The sequence below is a fragment of the Ovis aries genome, chromosome 13, assembly GCF_016772045.2.
Source record: "Ovis aries strain OAR_USU_Benz2616 breed Rambouillet chromosome 13, ARS-UI_Ramb_v3.0, whole genome shotgun sequence".
NCBI classification, from domain to species: Eukaryota; Metazoa; Chordata; class Mammalia; order Artiodactyla; family Bovidae; genus Ovis; species Ovis aries.
In genome coordinates, this window is record NC_056066.1 from 36,516,923 (window position 1) to 36,539,631 (window position 22,709).

The following is a 22,709-nucleotide window of genomic DNA, read 5'->3' on the forward strand; positions in this document are numbered from 1 at the left end:
CACCAACATTATTCTCATTTTACATTTATTGTTGTTACAGTTATAGTACACACTATGAAATCTTTTTTATGAAGATTAACATGAAAATGAAATGAACTCTATCATAGTAATGTCCATTACCGAGCTTCCTCTGATAGGGTGATTTATCCTCAACATGATTTTTAACGATCTAATTTCTGAGGCTCAATTAGGCTGTCCATCAATTTTCATGAAAGCAAAGTATTAGAAATCATCTGAGTTGCAAAAAGATTTAATACTAAATGAATAGACTCATTATTTTCTCAAAAACAGCACTCCATCTGGCACCTGAGAAATCTGTGAGCCCTGGAGAAACTCATCACAGTAAGCAGAGGGAGAGAGGCAGGTCTCACCTTTATGGAGAGGTCTTTGTAGAAAGCGAGACACTCCACCCCACTGGGACCGCTCACCACCTCTCAGCCCTTGGCAGAGCAACCTCTGGAAAGTGGGCGCAGGCAGGCTGGAGATCTTCGATTTCTTTTTAATCCATGTATTGATGTAACCTTAGCAAGCATTCACATAGCACTAAGCATGTGGGGGCCCAACTGTGAAGGCTACCCACTTGAAAAACGTTTAGGAAAAGCTCCTTTTTATTTCCCCTTTTTAGAGATTTGCAATCAAACTAGAATATTAAAATCTAAAGAAAGCTGTTTCACTTTTTTTATCATAGAATTTCCGAAACCAGTTTGCTCCCCAACCCCAATCTTTTCTCCTGAAGAATACACAGTTGTATAGAAAGAGACTTTAAGTCCTCTGCTCTGCTCCCCAGAGCTCCAAACTGAGTCTCCTGTGAGTTCATATGTAGCCTGACCTGTTCATGACAACTACAGGCCTCTCTAGTCTTCAGGGGACCTGAGATTGGTTGGTTTTCATGGACTGTTACCTGCTAGGGCTGTTATACTCTTTGCCCCAGCCTTCCTGCTCACATTATCCATTTTTAGATGGACGTTTTGGTACAACAGGAAGGTGTCTGTGCTACTGATGTGGGGGCAACACCCAACTGCAGCCATGAACTTGAAGCCTTATGATCAGCTCTCAAATAACCACCAGTGGATGGTCAGTTTGGCACCTCCCTAGCTGTCTTTCTAGGCCCCATGGTCCATGACGGTGTAGGCCAAGTCAAGAGAGGACTATGATTAGAGGCAGAGTACAATTAAAATCCAAACATATATGAGTGGTATGTGTGTGTGAGAAAGAGACTGTGTCTCATCAAATGACTGCTTTTTATTACATCCGGAGCCACGTGGATTGTAATCATCTGGTTTGAATTGTCCATCTTTTCATTGCCAAGCACAAAGAGTTGGCTACATTATCATGATGAAGATGAGAAAACACAGTTCAAGTACCACTTCTAGGGAGAGATGTCCCTGAATCTGTTCACTACATGGAAAGAGGGCTGGGTCCCCTGACTTGGGTCACATTTTGGAACATCGCAGGCATATGATCTAAGACACCACCACTGACAATACACGAGAACAAGTCCCTGATAGCCTTTCCTCCAGGAAGACTCTAGGACTTCAAGTTAGAAATCAGTCAATATGCTATGCACCAGTGTTGAACATTTTGGTTAGCACGGAGATCCAGTCACACTCTCCACTGTGACTGCAGCTCAGAACTCAAACAAATCAGTCCTATCTGCTGGGAAAGAAGGTTGGAGAGTAAGCTGGTGGAGCATCTCTGCTCTTGGAACACAGGAACTGTGAAGTGTGTCTGCCTGTACCTTTATTCTGCACACTGCCTTCACTCAACCCAGAACGAGAGTGCTGGTGAGGGCCAGAGGCCAACCACATGGATGACTGGTCCAGCCTCAACTGGAACTGGCTTGGCCCTTGGGAAGCCTGTGTTCTCACCTGTGAAGCTGCAAAATAACCGATGCATTTTTATAAGCCTCTGCAAACTGAGGAGAACAGAAATCAAAACAGCTGGAAGAAACAAGATAAGGCATCAAAACTAGTTTTTGATCTTAAAACCACTGGAGGTTTCCTGGGAAATTATCCTCCCAAACTCCCATTTATGGGAAGACAGGAGAGCAGAAATCAAATGGTTTGGTTTGGTGAAGGGGGAGAGCTCTCAGCACTTCAGGTCATGAGTTCTAGATGTTAAGGTTCAGGGAAACATGCCAGTGAAGGGCCAGGAAATAAACACCACACAGCGAGGCCATGAGCAGGATACTCTATGTGCTCAGTGAAAACTCCTGGACAAATTTGGCTTAAATAGTTTATCTTTAATGCTTTGTAGAAGGGCTGGGGAAGGAGAGTGGGGTGAGGAAAACAAAGTAGCTAGATTAAAATTTCTTTCATGTAATGAGATAGGCAAACTATAGCTAAAAATAATAATATGTCTAAGCATAAATCTTGAGGAATACAGCTCTTTTTATTAAATAAGAAGTAACTTTTAATTAGACTAATGCTCCTCCTTTGGTTTCAAATAGTCCTGATTCTCTTCTTCTTCTTTTTTTTTTTTTAACTGTTTCAAAATTTTTATTTTTACTTTATTTTACTTTACAATACTCTATTGGTTTTGCCATACATTGACATGAATCCACCACGGGTGTACCTGAGTTCCCAAACATGAACCGCCCTCCCACCTCCCTCCCCATACCATCTCTCTGGGTCATCCCCATGCACCAGCCCCAAGCATCCTGTATCCTGCATTGAACATAGACTGGCGATTCGTTTCTTACATGATAGTACACATGTTTCAATGCCATTCTCCCAAATCATCCCACCCTCTCCCTTTCCCTCAGAGTTCAAAAGTCTGCTCTACACATCTGTGTCTCTTTTGCTGTCTTGCATACAGGGTCACCATTACCATCTTTCTAAATTCCATATATATGTGTTAGTATACTGTATTGGTGTTTTTCTTTCTGGCTTACTTCACTCTGTATAATCGGCTCCAGTTTCATCCATCTCATTAGAACTGATTCAAATGTATTCTTTTTAATGGCTGAGTAATACTCCATTGTGTATATGTACCACTGCTTTCTTATCCATTCATCTGCTGATGGACATCTAGGTTGTTTCCATGTCCTGGCTATTATAAACAGTGCTGCGATGAACATTGGGGTACATGTGTCTCTTTCTATTCTGGTTTCCTCGGTGTGTATGCCCAGCAGTGGGATTGCTGGGTCATAAGGTAGTTCTATTTGCAATTTTTTAAGGAATCTCCACACTGTTCTCCATAGTGGCTGTACTAGTTTGCATTCCCACCAACAGTGTAGGAGGGTTCCTTTTCTCCACACCCTCTCCAGCATTTATTGCTTGCAGACTTTTGGATCGCAGCCATTCTGACTGGTGTGAAGTGGTACCTCATTGTGGTTTTGATTTGCATTTCTCTAATAATGAGTGATGTTGAGCATCTTTTCATGTGTTTGTTAGCCATCCGTATGTCTTCTTTGGAGAAATGTCTATTTACTTCTTCGGCCCATTTTTTGATTGGATCGTTTATTTTTCTGGAATTGAACTGCATAAGTTGCTTGTATATTTTTGAGATTAGTTGTTTGTCAGTTGCTTCGTTTGCTATTATTTTCTCCCATTCAGAAGGCTGTCTTTTTACCTTGCTTATATTTTCCTTTGTTGTGCAGAAGCTTTTAATTTTAATTAGATCCCATTTGTTTATTTTTGCTTTTATTTCCAGAATTCTGATTCTCTTCTTAAAATGCTAATTGTCTACATCCTTCATGTGTCATGACCGTAATTTTAACTTTTTAAAGCAGCTGGATGATGTAAATATGAATCTGTGAAAAGCAGAATATATATACAATACTATATACATATATGTATATATATACACAATAAATATGTCAAGCTTTCCTATCATTTACCAACTTATTAAATTTTTATAAAAATGGTACAATTAGCTTCAGAACACTGAAAAAACAAGGAGATATGTTGCTGAACCAGAAACTTCTGGCTTCTCATCCTTTATAACTCCTCTAAAGGTAGTTAGCAAGATTCTTCTTTTAATCCCTGGCCATGCTTTGCCACTCTGCTATCTTTAGTGTAGGTTTATGGATGTTCATAATATCCTTGGTTAACAACTGTCATAGGAAGCAAATTCTGTTCATTCATCTCAAATATCTGGTTCACTCCTCATCAATCAGGGCCCAAGCCATGTCCCAGTCCCTCCCAGAGTTGTCCTCTCCTGACCACACTAGTGCACGTCCACGCAACTTCCTCTTAAATTCCTGCAACACTGTCTGTGGTATCACTGAAAATTCAAAACTTACCACCTGACATTGTCATTTATATACATAGACATATAATATATAAAATGCAGTATGTAAGATATATGTAAAATATAATATATAACAATTATATAGAGTCCTTTGAAATAAAGAATTCCATTGAATTGGTTTCAGATGACTTGGTGTATTTTTCTTGTCCTCTGTTTATATGATATTCATCTGAAATTCAATCATTATTAGAACTGCAAGAAATAGAGGAATAGGATCTTACCTCCTAGAGGTCCCACATCGGTACATGTTCCCTGGTCTCATGCACCTTTGAGCTCTCCTCGCTCTTTCATCTCCAACTTTTTATTCTTTTTACAGGTTTTTGTACAATATTTTCTCTTTACCTTTTTATTTTGAAATATGTTTCATAACTTCCATTCTTACTGTATAATGTTTCTCAGAAGACAAAGTACACACTCCCACCCTCACACCAGCTCTGTGTTTAGGAGCTGTTTGACTGGGTTGTCTCTGTGTTTGACTTACATTTTCATATTTCACAATATTACCACATGCCAGGCGAGGCAAACATTTTCCTGTCTGCTTCTCATTTTGACCCATGTCATGCTAAAATGAAGCAAAAGAAAGGGTTGCAGACAGACCATTGAATGCTTTGTTTAAGATGCTGGCCTTTTATAATTACATTTCATATTTTCCAAAGACAAGCCCGTGCATCAGAGCTCTGGCCAGTCATTTGGCGCCTTCTGCAGGACACAAAGAGCCACAGGCTGGAAAATCAGATCTGATTTAATGAATATCAAGGTGGCCACCACATTCCTAGAACCACTCTGAATAAACAGTTTCCTGCTGTCAAAATAACTATACTACCCAAAGCAATCTACAGTTTCGATGCAATTTCTATCAAATTACCAATGGCATTTTTCACAGAACTAGAACAAAAAATTTTACAGTGTGTATGGAAATACAAAACATCCTGAAGAGCCAAAGCAATCTTGAGAAAGAAAAGCAGGAGCTGGCAGAATCAGGCTCCCTGAGTTCAGACTACACTACAAGCTACAGTAATCAAAATACTGGTACTGACACAAAACCCAAAATATATGGCATAGTTCAGTGGAACAGGATAGACAGTTCAGAAAGAAACCCACACACCTATGGTCAATTATTCTAGGACAAAGGAAGCAAGATGATGCAATGGAGAAAAGACAGCCTCCTCAATAAGCTGAGATGAGAAAGCTGGACAGCTACATGTATAAGCATGAAATCAGAACACTCCCTAACACCATCCACAAAAATAAACTCTAAATGGATTAAAGACCTAAATGTAAGGACAGACACTATAAAATTCTTAGAGGAGAACACAGGCAGAACACTCTCTGCCACAAACCACAGCAACATCTTTTTTGACCCACCTCTTAGAGTAAGGAATATGTAAACAAAAATAATGGGACCTAATTAAACTTAAAGGCTTTTGCAAAGATATCATAAACAAGACAGAAGACAATCAACAGAAAGGGGGACAATATTTCCAAATGATGCAACTGACAAGAGATTACTCTCCAAAATATTCAGGCTTTCCAGAAGTCATGTACATATGTGAGAGTTGGACTATAAACTAGAGTGAGTGCTGAAGAATTGATGCTTTTATACTGTGGTGCTGGAGAAGACTCTTGAGAGTCCCTTGGACTGCAACGAGAATGAACCAGTCAATCTTAAAAGAAATCAACCCTGAATATTCATTGGAACGACTGATGCTGAAGCTCTAATACTTTGGATACTTGATGTGAAGAGCCTACTTACTGGAAAAGACCCTGAAGCTGCGAAAGACTGAGGGACAGAGGAGAAGGGGGCGACAGACGATGAGATGGTTAGACAGCATCTTCAGCTTGATGGCTGTGAGTTTGAGCAAACTCCAGGACATGGTGAAGGACAGGGAAGCAGGGTGTGTTGCAATCCATGGGGTCGCAAAGAGTTGGACACGACTGAGCAAGGTAACAATAACAATAACATGCAGAAGTTCACAAAGAAATGTGACTGGAAGGGGTGACTACAACTGGGAATTGATATCAGTCCGTTCAGTTCAGTTGCTCAGTCCTATCAGACTCTTTGCGACCCCATGGGCTGCAGCGTGCCAGGCCACCCTGTCCATCACCAACTCCTGGAGCTTACTCAAACTGGGAATTGATATCAGTCCGTTCAGTTCAGTTGCTCAGTCCTATCAGACTCTTTGCGACCCCATGGGCTGCAGCGTGCCAGGCCACCCTGTCCATCACCAACTCCTGGAGCTTACTCAAACTCATGTTCATTGAGTCAGTGATGCCATCCAACCATCTCATCCTCTGTCATTCCCTTCTCCTCCTGCCTTCAATGTTTCCCAGCATCAAGGTGTTTTCCAATGAGTAAGTTCTGCACATCGTGTGGCCAAAGTATTAGGAGTTTCAGCTTCAGCATCAGTCCTTCCAATGAATATTCAGGGCTGATTTACTTTAGGATTGACTGGTTGGATCTCCTTGCAGTCCAAGGGACTCTCAAGAGTCTTCTCCAACACCACAGTTCAAAAGCTTCAATTCTTCAGTGCTCACCTTTCTTTGGAGAAGGCGATGGCACCCCAGTCCAAGACTCTTGCCTGGAAAATCCCATGGATGGAGGAGCCTGGAAGGCTGCAGTCCATGGGATCGTGAAGAGTCGGAGACGACTGAGTGACCTCACTTTCACTTTTCACTTTCATGCATAGGAGAAGGAAATGGCAACCCACTCCAGTGTTCTTGCCTGGAGAATCCCAGGGACAGGGGAGCCTGATGGGCTGCCGTCTGTGGGGTTGCACAGAGTCGAACACGACTGAAGTGACTTAGCAGTAGCAGCTTTCTTTATAGTTCAACTCTCACATCCAAACACGACTACTGGAAAAACCATAGCTTTGACTAGATGGCCCTTTGTTGGCAAAGTAATCTCTCTGCTTTTTAATATGATAACTAGGTTCGTCTAGCTTTTCTTCCAAGGAGTAAGCATCTTTTAATTTTATGGCTGCAGTCAACATCTACAGAGATTTTGGAGCCCCAAAAGATAAAGTCTTACTGTTTCCATTGTTTCCCCATTTATTTGCCATGAAGTGATGGGACCAGATGTTGTGATCTTAGTTTTCTGAATGTTGAGCTTTAAGCCAATATTTTCACTCTCCTCTTTCACTTTCATCAGGAGGCTCTTTAGTTTTTCTTCATTTTCTGCCATAAGGGTGGTGTCATCTGCATACCTGAGATTATTGATATTTCTCCCAGCAATCTTGATTCCAGCTTGTGCTTCATCCAGCCTGGCATTTCACATGATGTACTCTGTATATAAGTTAAATTTGCATGGTGACAATATACAGCCTTGACGTACTCTTTTCCTGATGTGGAAGCAGTCTGTTATTCCACATCCAGTTCTAATTGTTGCTTCTTGACCGGCATACAGATTTTTAGGAGGTAGGTCAGGTGGACTGGTATTCCCATCTCTTTAGGAATTTTCCAGTTTGTTGTGATTCCCACAGTCAAAGGCTTTGGCGTAGGCAATAAAGCAGAAGTAGATGTATTTCTGGAACTTGCTTGCTTTTTTGATAATCCAATGGATGTTGGCAATTTGATCTCTGGTTCCTCTGCCTTTTCTAAATCCAGCTTGAATATCTGGAAGTTCATGGTTCAAGTACTGTTGAAGTCTGGCTTGGAGAATTTTGAGCATTACTTGCTAGCGTGTGAGATGAGTGCAATTGTGCATTAGTTTGAACATTCTTTGGCATTGGCTTTCACTGGGATTGAAATGAAAACTGACCTTTTCCAGTCCTGTGGCCACTGCTGAGTTGTCCAAATTTGCTGGTGTATTGAGTGCAGCACTTTCACAGCATCATCTGTTAGGATTTGAAATAGTTCAACTGGAATTCCATCACCTCCACTAGCTTTGTTCATATTGATGCTTCCTAAGGCCCACTAGATTTCACATCCAGGATGTCTAGCTCTAGGTGAGTGATCACACTATCATGCTTATCTGGGTCATGAAGATCTTTTTTGTATAGTTCTTCTGTGTGTTCTTGCCACCTCTTCTTAGTATATTCTGCTTCTCGTAGGTCCATACCATTTCTTGCCGGGAGCCAGCGTGAGGAATCCCGCCCGTTACAAGGTCATGAGGAAGGAAGCCTGACAAAACACAAAGACGTGATCAAGCTTCAGGGGTTCCCCCTGGAATTTCCTGAGCATCCACCCCCCCCAAAATAAGAATCTACCTGCTTTTCCACTCTTCTGATATTCTCTGGAAAAAGTCAAATCAGGGCTTTAGTCTTCTGCATTTGAAAGGGATGTTTCAGTTAAACCCCCTCTGATAACTCTTTAGCTTGCCTAACAGGTTCCCCTGGATCTCTTACAGCTTGTGAATTGCTTACAGCCCCCCAAACGCCAGAGGCACAAAGCTTAAAGCATCTTAAAGATACAGAGCCTTTTCTAAAGAGCTAAAAATCATATTGGTGACGGGTTTTCACTATTGACGCAATGATTGCCGCCAAGCCTCCATATTCTTTATCTTTTAGGCACCTGGGAGGATGTTAATCAATGTAAACTGGATATGGAAAAGATATATAATAGTTTTGATGTTAGCAACACTAGACTTTTGAGTTAATTACTTTTCTCTTTGTTATATATCACTGCACTCCTCTTGTGTCCTTGCTATGTAAGAATGTAACTTTATTTAGTGCTTTCTGAGAGTGGCACCAGACTTTGGGAAGATCAACACAAATAAGTCTTATGGTTGACAAACCCTTATCAGAAAAACGGCTGTAAAATGTTAATTGGCCCTTTTGGCCAGAAGATGATGTAAATTACCTAAGACTTGTGTATACAACTAGGTATGCAGAGAGAAAATCCTGGTTTTGATAAGATCTGGGCTGCTAACACTGCATAACTTTGTGTTACCCACTGATCTCTATGTATAATCAAAAAGTATAAAAGGCCCTCTGAACAATAGAGGACGGGCAAGTCGCTGGACTGGTTTCCCCCGTGTCTCCTAATTTCTGGCTGAATTCCCATCTGGGGCGTGGAGGCTCGCCATGTTAATTACTGGTCCTGGCTTTTAAGATCCACGCTAGGGGGAGCCCAAGGCGGGGCACCCCCCCAATATTCAAGAGGACACTGGTGGCCTAACTTAGATGGTGCAAGCTCCTTGTCTGGAACTTTATTGGCTTCCCACGTAAACCAAGTTATTCAGCCTTCTTTCTCCACTTAATTTTCCTACTACACTATTTCTCCCTAATCTAATCTTATATTAATAAATAAATAAGTTTCTTCCTCGCCGACTCTGTCCACCCTTCGAATTCCCTGGATCCACCGGGGCTGGACCCCGGCAATTTCTGTCCTTTATTGTGCCCATCTTTGCATGAGATGTTCCTTTTATATCTCTAATTTTCTTGAGAGATCTGTATTCTTTCCCATTCTATTGTTTTCTTCTATTTCTTTGCATTGATCACTGAGGAAGTCTTTCTTATCTCTCCTTGCTATTCTTTGGAACTCTGCATTCAAATAGGTATATCTTTCCTTTTCTCCCTTGCCTTTAGCTTCTTGTCTTTTCTCAGCTATTTGTAAGGCCTCCTCAGACAACCATTTTGCCTTTTTGCATTTCTTTTTCTTGGGGCTGTACGATGTCACAAGCCTCCATTCATAATCTTCAGGCACTCTGTCTATCAGATCTAATCCTTTGCATCTATTTGACACTTCTACTATATAATTATAAGGTATTTGATTTAGATCATACCTGAATGGCTGCAAAGAATGTAATCAATCTGATTTCAGTAGTGACCATCTGGTGATGTCCATGTGTAGAGTCTTTTCTTGTGTTGTTGGAAGAGGGTGTTTGCTATGATCACTGCGTTCTCTTGGTTAAACTCTATTAGCCTTTGCCCTGCTTCATTTTGTACTCCAAGGCCAAATTTGCCTGTTACCCCATGCATCTAGTGACTTTCTACTTTTGCATTCCAGTCCCCTATACTGAAAAGGACATCTTTTTTGGGTATTTGTATTAACACCCAAATTATCTAGAATTATCTAGAAGGTCTTGTAGGTCTTCATAGAACTGTTCAACTTCAGCTTCTTCAGCATTACTGCAATTACTGGGAGTTGATATACTACTTAACAAATGACAGGGAGTAGGAGAAAAAGGCATCTTGTAAAAAACAGGTGATTGGGTGAGGAGGGATACTAATGGGAGAACAAATAACATATAGGAAAGATAAATGGTACCTCAGGTGGATATATGGGAGATAAGGGAGTTTTGTGAAAATGTTTGTTTGTCTGGTGCTTTTTCCAAAATGAAAAGTCTTTTTCCAAGACTTTTTCCAAAAAGCAAAGCAAAAATAGCTAGCTAGATAGGTAGATAGATAGGTAAAGCAAAGGTGAAATTCTGAAGCAAATCTTTTTTATCCATGAGGAATTTTCTCTAATTTTAACACTGTCTCCAAAAGTAAATCAAAAGTCAATTAAAACTGACTCAAATGCATTCCTTTTTATAGCTGAATAATACACAGCTTCTTTATCCATTCATCTGTTAATGGTCATCTAGGTTACTTCCATCAGAGAAGGCAATGGCAACCCACTCCACTACTCTTACCTGGAAAATCCCATGGATGGAGAACCTGGTAGGCTGCAGTCCATGGGGTCTCTAAGAGCGGGACACAACTGAGTGACTTCACTTTCACTTTTCACTTTCATGCATTGGAGAAGGACATGGCAACCCACTCCAGTATTCTTGCTTGGAGAATCCCAGGGACAGAGGAGCCTGGTGGGCTGCTGTCTATGGGGTTGCACAGAGTTGGACACGACAGAAGCGACTTAGCAGCAGCAGCAGCAGCAGGTTACTTCCATGTCCTAGCTATTGTAAATAGTGCTGCAATGAACACTGGGGTACATGTTTCTTTTTGGAATTTGCTGTATGATGCAGGGAACTCAAGGCTGGTGCTTTGTGACAACCTAGAGGGGTGGAAAGGGGAGGGAAGTGGGAGGGAGGTTCAAGAGGGAGGGGACATGTGCATACCTATGGCCGATTCAAGTAAATGTATGGCGGAAAACCATCACAATATTGTAGAGTAATTATCCTCTAATTAAAATAAAAAAAATTTTTAAGTTCATTCATTTAAAAGGCGAAAACTCAGGCAAACATTATTCATCCATGAGGAAGGACCTATGAATCTGTGCTTAAAGTTATATATAGTAAGTTTTATGCCTCTATAAACAATTGTAATACATCAAAACATTGATGGTAGCCATAATACCAGTATCTAAATCTTTGGTTTATATATAGTGATAAAAAGTGGGACATACAAAAAAGCTATCAATCAACATCACTAAAAATTAATGACAAGTCTGGCTCTTTGGGTGCTGTTTAAACAGCTGGTATTAGGGCTCAGTCTGAGTTTGTAAAGGGTGTCCCTGGAGGCTCAAATGGTAAAGAATCCACCTGCAATGCACATGACCCGAGTTTGATCCCAGGGTCTGGAAGATCTCCCTGGAGAGGGAATGGCTCCCTGCTCCAATATTCCTGCCTGGAGAGTTCCATGGACAGAAGAGCCTGGTGGGCTACAGTCCATGGGGTTGCAAACAGACGGACATGATTGAATGACTACACTATTGCTTAGAATATGGAAGACTCAGCAGTGTTGGTTTTTAAATCTGCTTAAAAGTAAGTTAGATGCAGAGAAACATCACTTAAAATGCTATATAAATTTTCATCATACAGAAGTAATACAAAAATACTTTCCTTTAATAAAGATTTTTCTCATCATCTTTAATGGGAAACAATGAAATGTCATGGAAACAGTCCAGTAGGGAAACTTTTAAGATTTATCATTCTAAATCATAAATTTTTCCTTCAAAATCTGTGTATACTGTGCTTTTGTTTTCAAAATTTGGTCATCATACACATTTGACCCATCTGCAGATACTTGAGACACTGTAAAGGCATCAGATGCAAATTCAGCATCAACTGGAAAGAAAAGGAAAGAATTATATTCTTTACCCAAAATACTTGAGTTAACTAAGTATTAGTAAAAACAAAACAAAACAACTGCCAAAAACCTGAGACCTTTCCTAGCGTTCTGGAAAATGAAATATATCTATAGATCGCATGACATAAAATACAAGATTACAATTTTATAATCTGCTCATGGTCGCACATATGACTGAGTACCAGAGTTTCTAGTTTTCTCATCCTCCATTCATTTACTCAGTAACTATGTGCAAAGGTGCGCACAGTGACAAGCACTGGAATTATAAGATGAAGGTGACCCAGTCCACCCTGAAAAATGAAATGCAAACTGGAAAAATAGACAAACAGGTAATCTCCATACGGAGTCATAAATACAAAGACAGATATAAAAGATGGCACAAGGAACACTCAGAAGGGACAGCCAGCTTTGTGTCAATACTGCCAGCTTTTTGGTGGAAGTGATATATATGTAGCTACCTGAAGGACAGGGAAACGTACAAGAGATAGAGGGGAGAAGCACATACAAGGACCAGAGAGAGGAAGCGCACCTGTGGGATCCTACACAGTCTGCCTGGTTAGATGCAGAGCTGAGGGGCAGAGTAGGGTGGTAGAGAGATAAGGCCAGCTTCTTTGGCAGGACCCAAATTGATGTGGGTGTTTGGGGCTTTTCCTGAGAGTAAAATATAAACTGGTGACAAAGTCAGTGACAGAAATTTTAAAATCACCCACCCAGTGGCAGCTACACAAATGTGACTGCTTGAGTCTGGATTTCTTAGCCTTAACCACTACCAACACTTGAGAAATTGATGAACTCCACATTTTCTGAGAATAGTGTCAGGTGTAGGCAGATAGTTTCACAGGGATGGAGGAAGTAGAAGAAGGATATAACCAGAAATAAAAAGAAATACATAGACCTTTAGAGATTGTTTTTCAGGCTATGGAACATGATGAATAAATGAGGAAGAAGGATATTTTTTACTATGACTGCTCATACTTTCACATTTTTCATTAGCTATGTATAAGAAAAAGTACTTAATATGCCATCTGTTATCCAAACAGTGGACAGAGATCCCATTTACTGCTTACAGAGTATTTCAGAAATCAATGCCTAAATTTAATTCGTATGTTTTGGCAACATACCTTTTCTTATTTCTCTAGTTATACTCCTGTCCAACTCCTGCTGCATCTGAAATAAGTCAAATATTATTTATGTTTAAGATAAACGAGATATTATCATAGGAATGACATAAAACTTACTAAATGTGACTTTGAAATAATACTTTCAGAGACTAGACTTAACTTCAAGATTACTTGAGTAGAAAAAAAAATCACATAAATAAAAGAAAATGAATTCCTACTTATTCTGCTTATAGATAAAAGAACCATATATATGGAATGCTATTTAGATTAATCTGATAAAAAGTATAATAAATATCAGTCTATAGTACACATAATTTCAGAGAATTAGGGAATGACCCATAATCCTAGGAATGACCCACAAGATTACTTTCTTCTCCTCCAACAGCTCCTGCCCTAAATATGTACTTCTGAGACCTTTGATTTTTGGTGAGGATCGTGTTCAAATGGAGGAAGTCTGAAGTCAAATGTTAATAAGGAGAACACATCTGTGACTTTCTTTACACTTCTCCATTTAACGAAAAGACAGAAAGGTGAGAAAGTTACACACAAGAAACGATGTACCAGCAAGTTTCAATTCTGAAGATGTTTAGCAAGAAGGATTCTCTCATAAGTGTTAGTTTCTGAACTATGTCTCACAGAAGGGGAAGGTCCCACAGAGGTCACTGCAGGGTTGAGGACCAGAGAAGTCACAGCTGCAGTGCCTCGGCCACTCTTTAGCTAAAAGGCTCTATACTCGGCTCTGTTTTATATAACACGGTTCCACGCAGAAGTCTTTTTTTTCTTTTTCAAAGAAAGGTTGTTTTCTTTGGGGAAAAAAAAAATTTTTTTTAAGGTATGAGAATCATTGATTTAGTCAAAGTTCCTAATTCTACAAAAGAAGTAACAATGTCCTTCTTACTGAGTCCAGAGTCCTATGCCAGCGACTTCCTCAGATTAAGGAAAAAAAAAACACATAAATTTTAAACAATAACATAGATAAAATGAATATGTAAAACCATGCTATATAGTTCAATAATGCTAGTGGCATGACATGACTTTCTAAGTAAATGTGTTTTAAATGCATGAACAAGAATAAAATCAATATCAAATTCCGATTTGTAGCAATTGGTATAGTTAATTTAGAAAGCATAAGTATTTTTTAGACACAGGACAGGGAACTTGAAGAAATCTTTAGTTGATCAAGCAGGCCAAAACTGAAGAGATTCAACCTTAAAAGGATGTTTGTTCATTTTCTCTAGATAAAACCTGGCTTGCTAAAATGAGTCAAGAATGAATTATCCAAATTTTGGGTTATTGAGGACAAAATTTAAAACACACAACAGATCTCTGTTTACTGTTTAGCATACTTCTATCCAAGCTCTCATCATCAGTTGGTGTATACAAAAAGTATTCATGTAATCTCAATTATAATCCAAATCTGGCCAGAAATTGCAGTTGAACTTCATTTCCTCAGCCTGAAGTTTCAAGGGGAGGACTTATACTCCTACCCTCCTTATGAGAAGCGAGGAGATTTACCTAACAGGTGAGTTTGGGAGAAGGAACTACGAAGTGCTTGCTTGGTTCCGAATCTCTTTTTGAAAAGATGTATGTTTCCACAGCACCGTGAACTTGGGTTTACAGTAGGCAGCCTGCCCCTGGGATGGGGTCAAGCATTTGCTTCCTCCTCTTAGGCCTGCGTGGGGAAGTGTCTGACTTGGTATGAAGTGTTTGGAGGCCCGCTATGACTGCACAGCTAAAACACGTCCTCCAGGTTCAAGGCTCTCAAGTACTAAGACCCAACGTAGCTGCAGTGCTTTCGAAGAAACCTTAGACTGCTCTTCTATGATGGCAAGAAGCCAAATGAGAAAACAGGTTGCGACTGCATTTAACAAAGGCTATTTTTCTCTGCATCATCAACATCATGAAAACATCATCAAAACCATAAAACCCGTGTGCACTGACTGAAATGAATATTTTAATTATAATGACTACACAATGAAAACTAGTTGCAATTTAAAGACTCCCCATCATTGCTATCTCAGTCATCATTCATTCAGGTGATGTCAAAATAGAGACAAAAGTGAGCTTCATTTGCAATTTTTAAATATTTGATTTAACTACAAACTTAGAAACATTCTAAAACTGCTTAGCAAGATTTTTTTTTAGAAATTTAAATCAAAGTTCTGTAAGTAAAATAGCAGTTAAAGATGTACTCTTGTATAAGAAAATAACAAAAAATGTTAACCTAAAACCAGAAATTAATCTTTGATTAAGTATTACAAGTTTGTTTAATTCATAAAAAGGATTTATCTAGGATTCCTTCAAATAAAAAACATCTATATGTGGTTAGTGTTTAGATGCCAGTCATTCACTTATGCTTAGGGGTAGAAAAACTGTGGTGGGTACAGCAGAGCCTGGAAATGATTATGAACCACTGCCAAAGTGAAATAATTTAGAAAGTAAATCAAACATCTGAACGTATACTTTTGGTTACTAGACAATAAGATTTCATTTCTAAAGTTGAATTTAAATGCAGCTTTTCAAGAAATTTAAAAATTTAATAAGTATCTCTTAAAAATGAGAGATCTAGGACAAAAAAAATCATTAAATGTCTCCTTGATTATCACAGTTAAGTATGGTTTTACTTAGTGTGCAGAAGTCAAAAAAAACAACGCAGAGGTTCACCAAATTTTAAACAAGGATCATTCATATCAGAAATCGGAAACCCAATGAAAAAAATAGAATAGAACTAACCTTGGTCAAATAAGTCTCCATGCTGTCATTTGAAGGGCATGGGATTGAGGTAGAAAACCTTCTGTTCGCTCTTGAAATAACATTTGTGTTGAACCCTGAAGCAGGATTGAAATTTCCAACAGAAGAGGACTCCAGGACTGGCCTTGTGCTAAGGGTGCTGTGTATAGATCTGTTCTGCTGCTTCTCCACCTCAAGTTCAGCCCTGGTCTCTATCAGCCTCTCATCAGTCCTGGGGAAGATGGAAAACACCAATTTCGTTCATGTTTCCCTAAGTGATCTGCATTTTTAAGGTTGCCATAGAGTAAACGGAATTCCCATTAAACTGTTTGAACACTGAAAACACAGAGCAGGCCTCCTGTAAACAATGACAGCTGTAACCTTGTTCTAAAAAAGTACACAAGAGTCTGGGGCTCCTCCAGTAACAAGCCACAGCTGGGAGAGGAGAGAAAGGTCATCAGAGAGAAAGCGAGGTGGCCTCACAGTGACACCTGTTGCCGCTGGGACACACCTGCCTCCAGGAAACAGTTCAGGGATGAAGAAACACACCGTCCCACAAAGTTACTTTCAAGTGTTTCCTTTCACCACCCTTGTATATATGTTTCACTCATGACCTTGGAGAAATTAAGCATTTGGCTCTGGGATCTCATCTAGAGCCACAGTGTCAAGGGGAGGATGAGAAAGTCAGTGGATGAGACTGAAAAGAGCTAAAACAGCCCCAGGAATAATTATAAGTATCCCCTGCTTTCCCAAAGTCCACTTTATGTTACTTCACTTCTACTATGGGCCTATGTCAGCACCTGTTTCTGATGGTCCAAAAAAAAAAAAAAAAAAATTTGAAGACAAATTTTGGTCTCATTTAAAAAGCCAAAACTCTAAACAGCAGTGTACGTTTTAGAGTGAGAGGCATCGTGCTCCCCAAGCAGGGAAACTGGCCCCACCGTGCTCCTTCCCTGGGAGCCACACCCCACATCTCAGCATCAAGTCGCCACAGCCCTGAACCTTGTCTGGGATCACCTGTGCTTCACTTGGGCATATTCATTTTAGCATCGACTAGCAGAATGTGTCCTCGGGTACCTGCTTCTTTGCTTTATGCTGTTTTGGCTTATGAAAGGCGTCCTAGGAATGCTTTGCTTTCAGATGGTGGGGAAAGCTGGACTAGCCACTGCAGGTGGGATCTGCTCTTTTCCATCTTCCACACACTCCCTGGGTAAGGTCACTATATTATTTCTAGCCACTTTGTGATTTATCCTGCCTTTCACCCCTGTGTTAATTTCCCCCCTTTTCACCAACATGCCTCTACATAGTGTGGAAAAACTTGATACAGTACTAATAGTTTGTCTTAAAGTGCCCTCTTAGCAGTGACTATCCAGTTAGCTGTCACTTCCTAATAATCTCAGAAACCACACTCTATAAAAATAGGCTTTAGAGACAAATTAATGACCTAAATTTATTTTCTGTGATTCTGTGTTTTGACTTACTTGTCTAGTTTATTTTGCAATGACTTTCTAACTTCAAGTTCTACTAGGTAGAGATGCTTATATTTTTCCAACTCAGCTTTATTAGAATCTTCTTGCAAAGTTTTCATCTTAGACAGTTCAGATTCTAAGTCTTTAATTCTGAGTTCCATCTGTTGAGATCCTGCTTGTATCTAAGGCAAGTTGAAATATATAACATTTTTAAAATAATTATAACCTGGAAAATTATATTTGTTTCCTTTAGTTTTGAGTCAGTGATTCAGAGAGTGATTACAAAGGTGAAAACAAAAAGAGCAGAAGTTTAAAACAATTATCATCAATGTGAAGTGAATTAAATATGAATTATAAAATTAAAGTGGAATGACTGTTATAGTAGTACTTATATAATCTGATAATTCAAAGAATAAGAGGATCAACTTAAAATTTTAAAAATTGAACGAGACAACTTTAGAATAATTCAAGAGGATGGCATCAGTTCTAAACCACAATATTTTCTTTTCTTCCTAATGGTCTTATTTTATACCAACTGGTCTTATAAGTAAGAGAATTCTCTAGTGAGAATCATTCTGATAGGACAATTTAGTGAAAACTGTGGGGGAAACTGAAATATTTAAAGGGAAAACAAGTGCCCTCCTTTCCAGAAAGCTACAAAACATACTGCTCTAAGGGAGGTAGAGGAAACACACAAGTTGTATATGTCTGAAATGTAATATACAGTGAAAGTGACTTCAAGCACATGACAGAGCAACAAATTAACCTACAAAGATAGGTTGACTTCTTTTCATTTCTCTGCTTAAGATTCTGTCTCACTCTTTCTTCAGTAGCCTGCTGATACTGCTCTACTTGACTGTGTCCTATCATATTCATTTCATATTCATTCATATGACTTTTGAGAGTCACTAAATCTTGCTCCAACTTTTTTTCTTCTCTCTAGTTTTTTCACATTTCCTTTGCATTCATATCATAGAAAATTAACTTCTGTTGAAATACTTGATTTTTCTGCATCCATGTGCAGACATTTTGAAGATGCAGTTTCCAGCTCTGCTGGAAAATCATCACTCTTCAAGAAGAAAATGAGACTATTTGGTAATGAGGAATGTAGATTAAGCACAGCCTATTTGGTAATGAGGAATGTAGATTAAGCACAGCCTAATTCAAACCCAGGATCAAACTAAAAGGATGGTATGTGTATTGTAGAATGTAGGACCAGGGATTACTCAGAGAATCAAGAAAGATGTTCACACCACCAAGATTCACAAAATATATTCTTCACTCTCATCTTTGTCAAACAACATTTGCACTTGATTTTATACTCTTTTATTGTTCTACAATAATATTTTTCTATCTTTCCTCCATAAAATGGCTACAAGTCCCCTCTTAGTAGAACGTCTCTTAATCCTTCCCCCATCTTAATGACCCAGGGTTTTAAAGTAGTTTAAAAGATACTATATTGAGTTATCTAGGGCTAAGTTAATAAATGCCTCCCAAAAGAGGTCTGTGAGAATAAGACTCTAATTAATAAATCTTATAAATACAGAGTTTAATCCCATAGCCTTTTTCTGAACTACAAAGACTTTTTGCTAATTTGAATTGCAATCCAAAGAGAAATGATTTGCAAAGATAAAGATATCCCATCTCCTAATAGTTTACAGAGATGATCCATACATTTTTCTGAACAGCAACAACAAAAAATGCCTCATTCTTGTAATCCTTTGTTACTGTCCTTTTATGCAAGACAAGTGCTATGCATATCTTAAAATATTCCCTATAACACCAATGTATACTTAGACAAGATTCCCCCTCATGGAAAAAAATGGCAACAGTATAAAATTAGGGGTTAAACTCTTCCTCAGAGACTAGATAACAATGGCTGAAGTGAAAAGGCTCCATGAGAGGTGGACATTCAGGAAAGCTCCACGAAGGAGGAGAGACGGGGCACCAAGTCTCAAATAATGGAGGCCTAGTCAAGAGGAAACGGAGAAGGTGATGGCACCCCACTCCAGTACTCTTGCCTGGAAAATCCCATGGATGGAGGAGCCTGATAGGCTGCAGTCCATGGGGTTGCGAAGAGTCAGACACGACTGAGTGACTTCACTTTCACTTTTCACTTTCATGCGTTGGAGAAGGAAATGGCAACCCACTCCAGTGTTCTTGCCTGGAGAATTCCAGGGACAGGGGAGCCTGATGGGCTGCTGTCTATGGGGTCACACAGAGCCGGACACGACTGAAGTGACTTAGCAGCAGCAGCAGCAGCAGCAGTCAAGAGGAAAAGAAACTGTAAGGATAGCCTGAGCAAGGGCAGAGAAAGCTGAAATCAGCCAGTTACCTCTGAGGATAAAATTCAACCACAGGGAAATAACATGTCCACACAAAAATGTGTAAATCAGTATTCACAGCAGCATTATTAATTGCCCCAAAGTGGAAACAACCCAAAGCTCCATCAACTGATGATGGACACATGGCTTAGTCACATACTATTGATTGATTGACAAACAACAAACAGAAGAACTGATATGTGCAATCACACAGATGAACCTTGAAAACGTGACGTCAGATGAGAAAAGCTAATCCCAAAGAAGCACATATTGTATGATTGCATTTATATAAAATACCCAGAACAGGCATGTCTACAGAGACAGATATTAGACTAGGGGTTGCCTGGGGCTGAGGGATGGAAGGCCATAGGTGGTGGCTAAGGGATACAGGGTTTCTTTTGTGGGGTGATGGAAAGGCTCTAAAATTGACTGTGGTCACAGGTGACACATCCCTAGACTAAGAGATATTGAACTACACATGTTGAGTGGGTAAATTCTATGATATGTGAATTATTTCTCAATAGCTTAAAAAAAATCCAATGGTAGGATCTAAATAATCTTAATTCTCTAGTTTGGATGTACGTACTATACATCATCTGAGAACCTCCATGCTTTTGAAATATACTTAAAATGAAAAGGAAAGAAGGCAATGCCTATATTTCACCTGGTTTTTGTAATACCCTTTCTGCACAAGTTATTCTGAAATCCATGAAATAAATAAATACAGAACTCTACAGCCAGTCATAAAAAGAAAGATGAGAAATGATAATTTTCTGGAACCTTCCATTAAACATTATCCTTTGATTTTATCTGGCTAGCCTCATTATGTAATACAACTATCACTACAAAAAAAAGTATTATTTTAAATAAAAAAATATCTCTCAACTTGTGTGAACAGTGAGGCACAATTCTCAACTTTCCTAAGGGTAAATAATATAAGAAAAAATACATATAATGCAAATGGCAGAATGAAAGTCAGGGTTTAAGAAATGAGTGCATTATAAAGATAAGAAAATTGTAGTGAATTACTTGTAACAAAAATACAAAAGAAAGCTGACCATGAAAATGAGTGTCCTAAAACCCTTCATCCTACATATCAACTGTTGACACGTCAATTTCATACATACCTGACTTGTGGGTTGATGTAAGTTGTTCTTGAAATCCTGTGTCTCAGCCTCTAATTTAGCCAAATAACTTGACATGATTTCCAGTGAAGCCTCTGACATAGACTTCTTTTGCAGGGCATCAGCCAGTTCTTGTTGAAGTTGTCTCACAACTGCCTAGTAAGACACTCTGTCACTGAGTTTATCAAATCACTTTACTATTCCGTTACATTAAGAATAGATAACTCCAACATATGTACTTTGAAAACTATCACCACAGACAGCAGCTCACCTTCTTTTCCCTCCTCACTGAATTTGGTTACAGACATGGAAGGGGCCACCTTCCGGCCTTTCTGATATTAAGTTATTCGGACAAAAGATGCAGACCTGCTGTCCACGCCCTACTCCTCCCAATAGATCTGCAGAGCTTTATTACCTCACAACCAGAAAGAAATAGGTTTGAATGTGGGACAAGTGGTGGAAAATTCCACTCTATGGAACATTTTCCCTTTTTCTTTATTAGAGGCTTCTATTAACTTCAGAGATCTTCACATATTCCAACCAGTGCTCAGATCTTCCCAACAGATTCCTAGCTCAGCAGAAAACTGAGGCCATTCCCTTGTGGCTTAACTATTTTCTATCTAGTAGTATGTCTATGTTAATCCCTAACTCCTAGTTTATCCCTCCTCCCCACCTTTGCCCTTGGCTAATCATAAGGACCTACTGTAGAGCACAGTGAACTCTACTCAATATTCTGTAGTCACCTATATGGGAAAAGGAACTGAAAAAGAATGGATATATATATATAAGTATAGCTGAATCAATTTCCTGTACATCTGAAACTAACACAAAATTGTAAATCAACTACACTCCAATATAAAAGAAAAATAAAATTTTAAAAATGAGGTTGCTCCCATGGCCTTCAAGGAGCCTCATGAAAGTGGCCTCTTCTTCCTGTCTCCAGACTGCAGGCCCTACAATCCTCTCCCTGACTCACTCCATTCCTGCTGATCATGAATCCTGACACCCTTCATTTTTAGTGGACAAGCTTGTATCTAAATGATATTAATTGACACTGAAAATGAGAATTATCAGCAAATTGTTGTAAAAATATTCTAAGTAAATCATAAATAGCAGTGGGAAGATTAAATCAAGAAGAATTTTGCTAAAGCTCACCACTTGAGTCCCAAATTATGTTTTAATGATAAGTAGATGCATTTAAAGAGTTAAGAGGCTTTAAGAATAAATGATTCAAGGCTAAAATGTTTCCCATATTAACTCAAATTGACATGAATAAACATAAAATTATACCAACAAATATGACACAAAGCTATTACAAGCTACCAAAGCCAAAGTACGATATAGCCTCTGGGAAACCTGGAATTGACCGTCAAGGTAATCCATGTAACTGAAGCTTAATTTTGAAATGTTCATTTTAGGTTTGAGCATTTCATTTATCTGCTTCATCACCATACTGACGTGGTAACATAAAGCTTAAAATGATTACCTTAATAGTAAAAGAGTAAATCACTAATATCTGTCTGTATTAACAATTTAGAACTGAATCTCTTAATATTTCATAAGACATGATGTCTCTACTCAAAGTAAAGCATTTCCTGGGTCTAATTTTTATTTGCTGGATACAAGTTGTGCTTTTAGGCTAGTTTAGAGACTATAGATTCATAGCCTATGTATTTTTTATATTCAACTAGATTCAACATTTAGCCAGAATCAAGCCAAA

The 22,709-nt window shown here is 39.0% G+C and overlaps 1 protein-coding gene and 1 long non-coding RNA gene across 2 annotated transcripts in view; both read right to left on the reverse strand.

The window, feature by feature from the left end:
- Positions 1 to 2,226: 2,226 nt before the first annotated feature.
- LOC132657553 (uncharacterized) lies at positions 2,227 to 11,266 on the reverse strand. The gene is made up of 2 exons (XR_009595912.1): positions 10,829 to 11,266; positions 2,227 to 8,373 (listed from the first exon to the last, which is right to left on the reverse strand). It is a non-coding gene; the product is annotated as an uncharacterized LOC132657553 (long non-coding RNA).
- Positions 11,267 to 11,956: 690 nt separating this feature from the next.
- The window catches only part of LOC101120769 (ankyrin repeat domain-containing protein 26-like), a 49,088-nt gene continuing 38,335 nt past the window's right edge, over positions 11,957 to 22,709 (reverse strand). The window contains exons 14-18 of the mRNA XM_060396841.1: positions 20,993 to 21,145; positions 17,554 to 17,723; positions 16,076 to 16,304; positions 13,343 to 13,388; positions 11,957 to 12,199 (exon numbers count right to left, since the gene is read on the reverse strand). Coding sequence (XP_060252824.1) covers positions 12,066 to 12,199; positions 13,343 to 13,388; positions 16,076 to 16,304; positions 17,554 to 17,723; positions 20,993 to 21,145 — 732 coding nt within the window. The 3' untranslated portion in view covers positions 11,957 to 12,065. The remainder of the gene's footprint in view (positions 12,200 to 13,342; positions 13,389 to 16,075; positions 16,305 to 17,553; positions 17,724 to 20,992; positions 21,146 to 22,709) is intronic.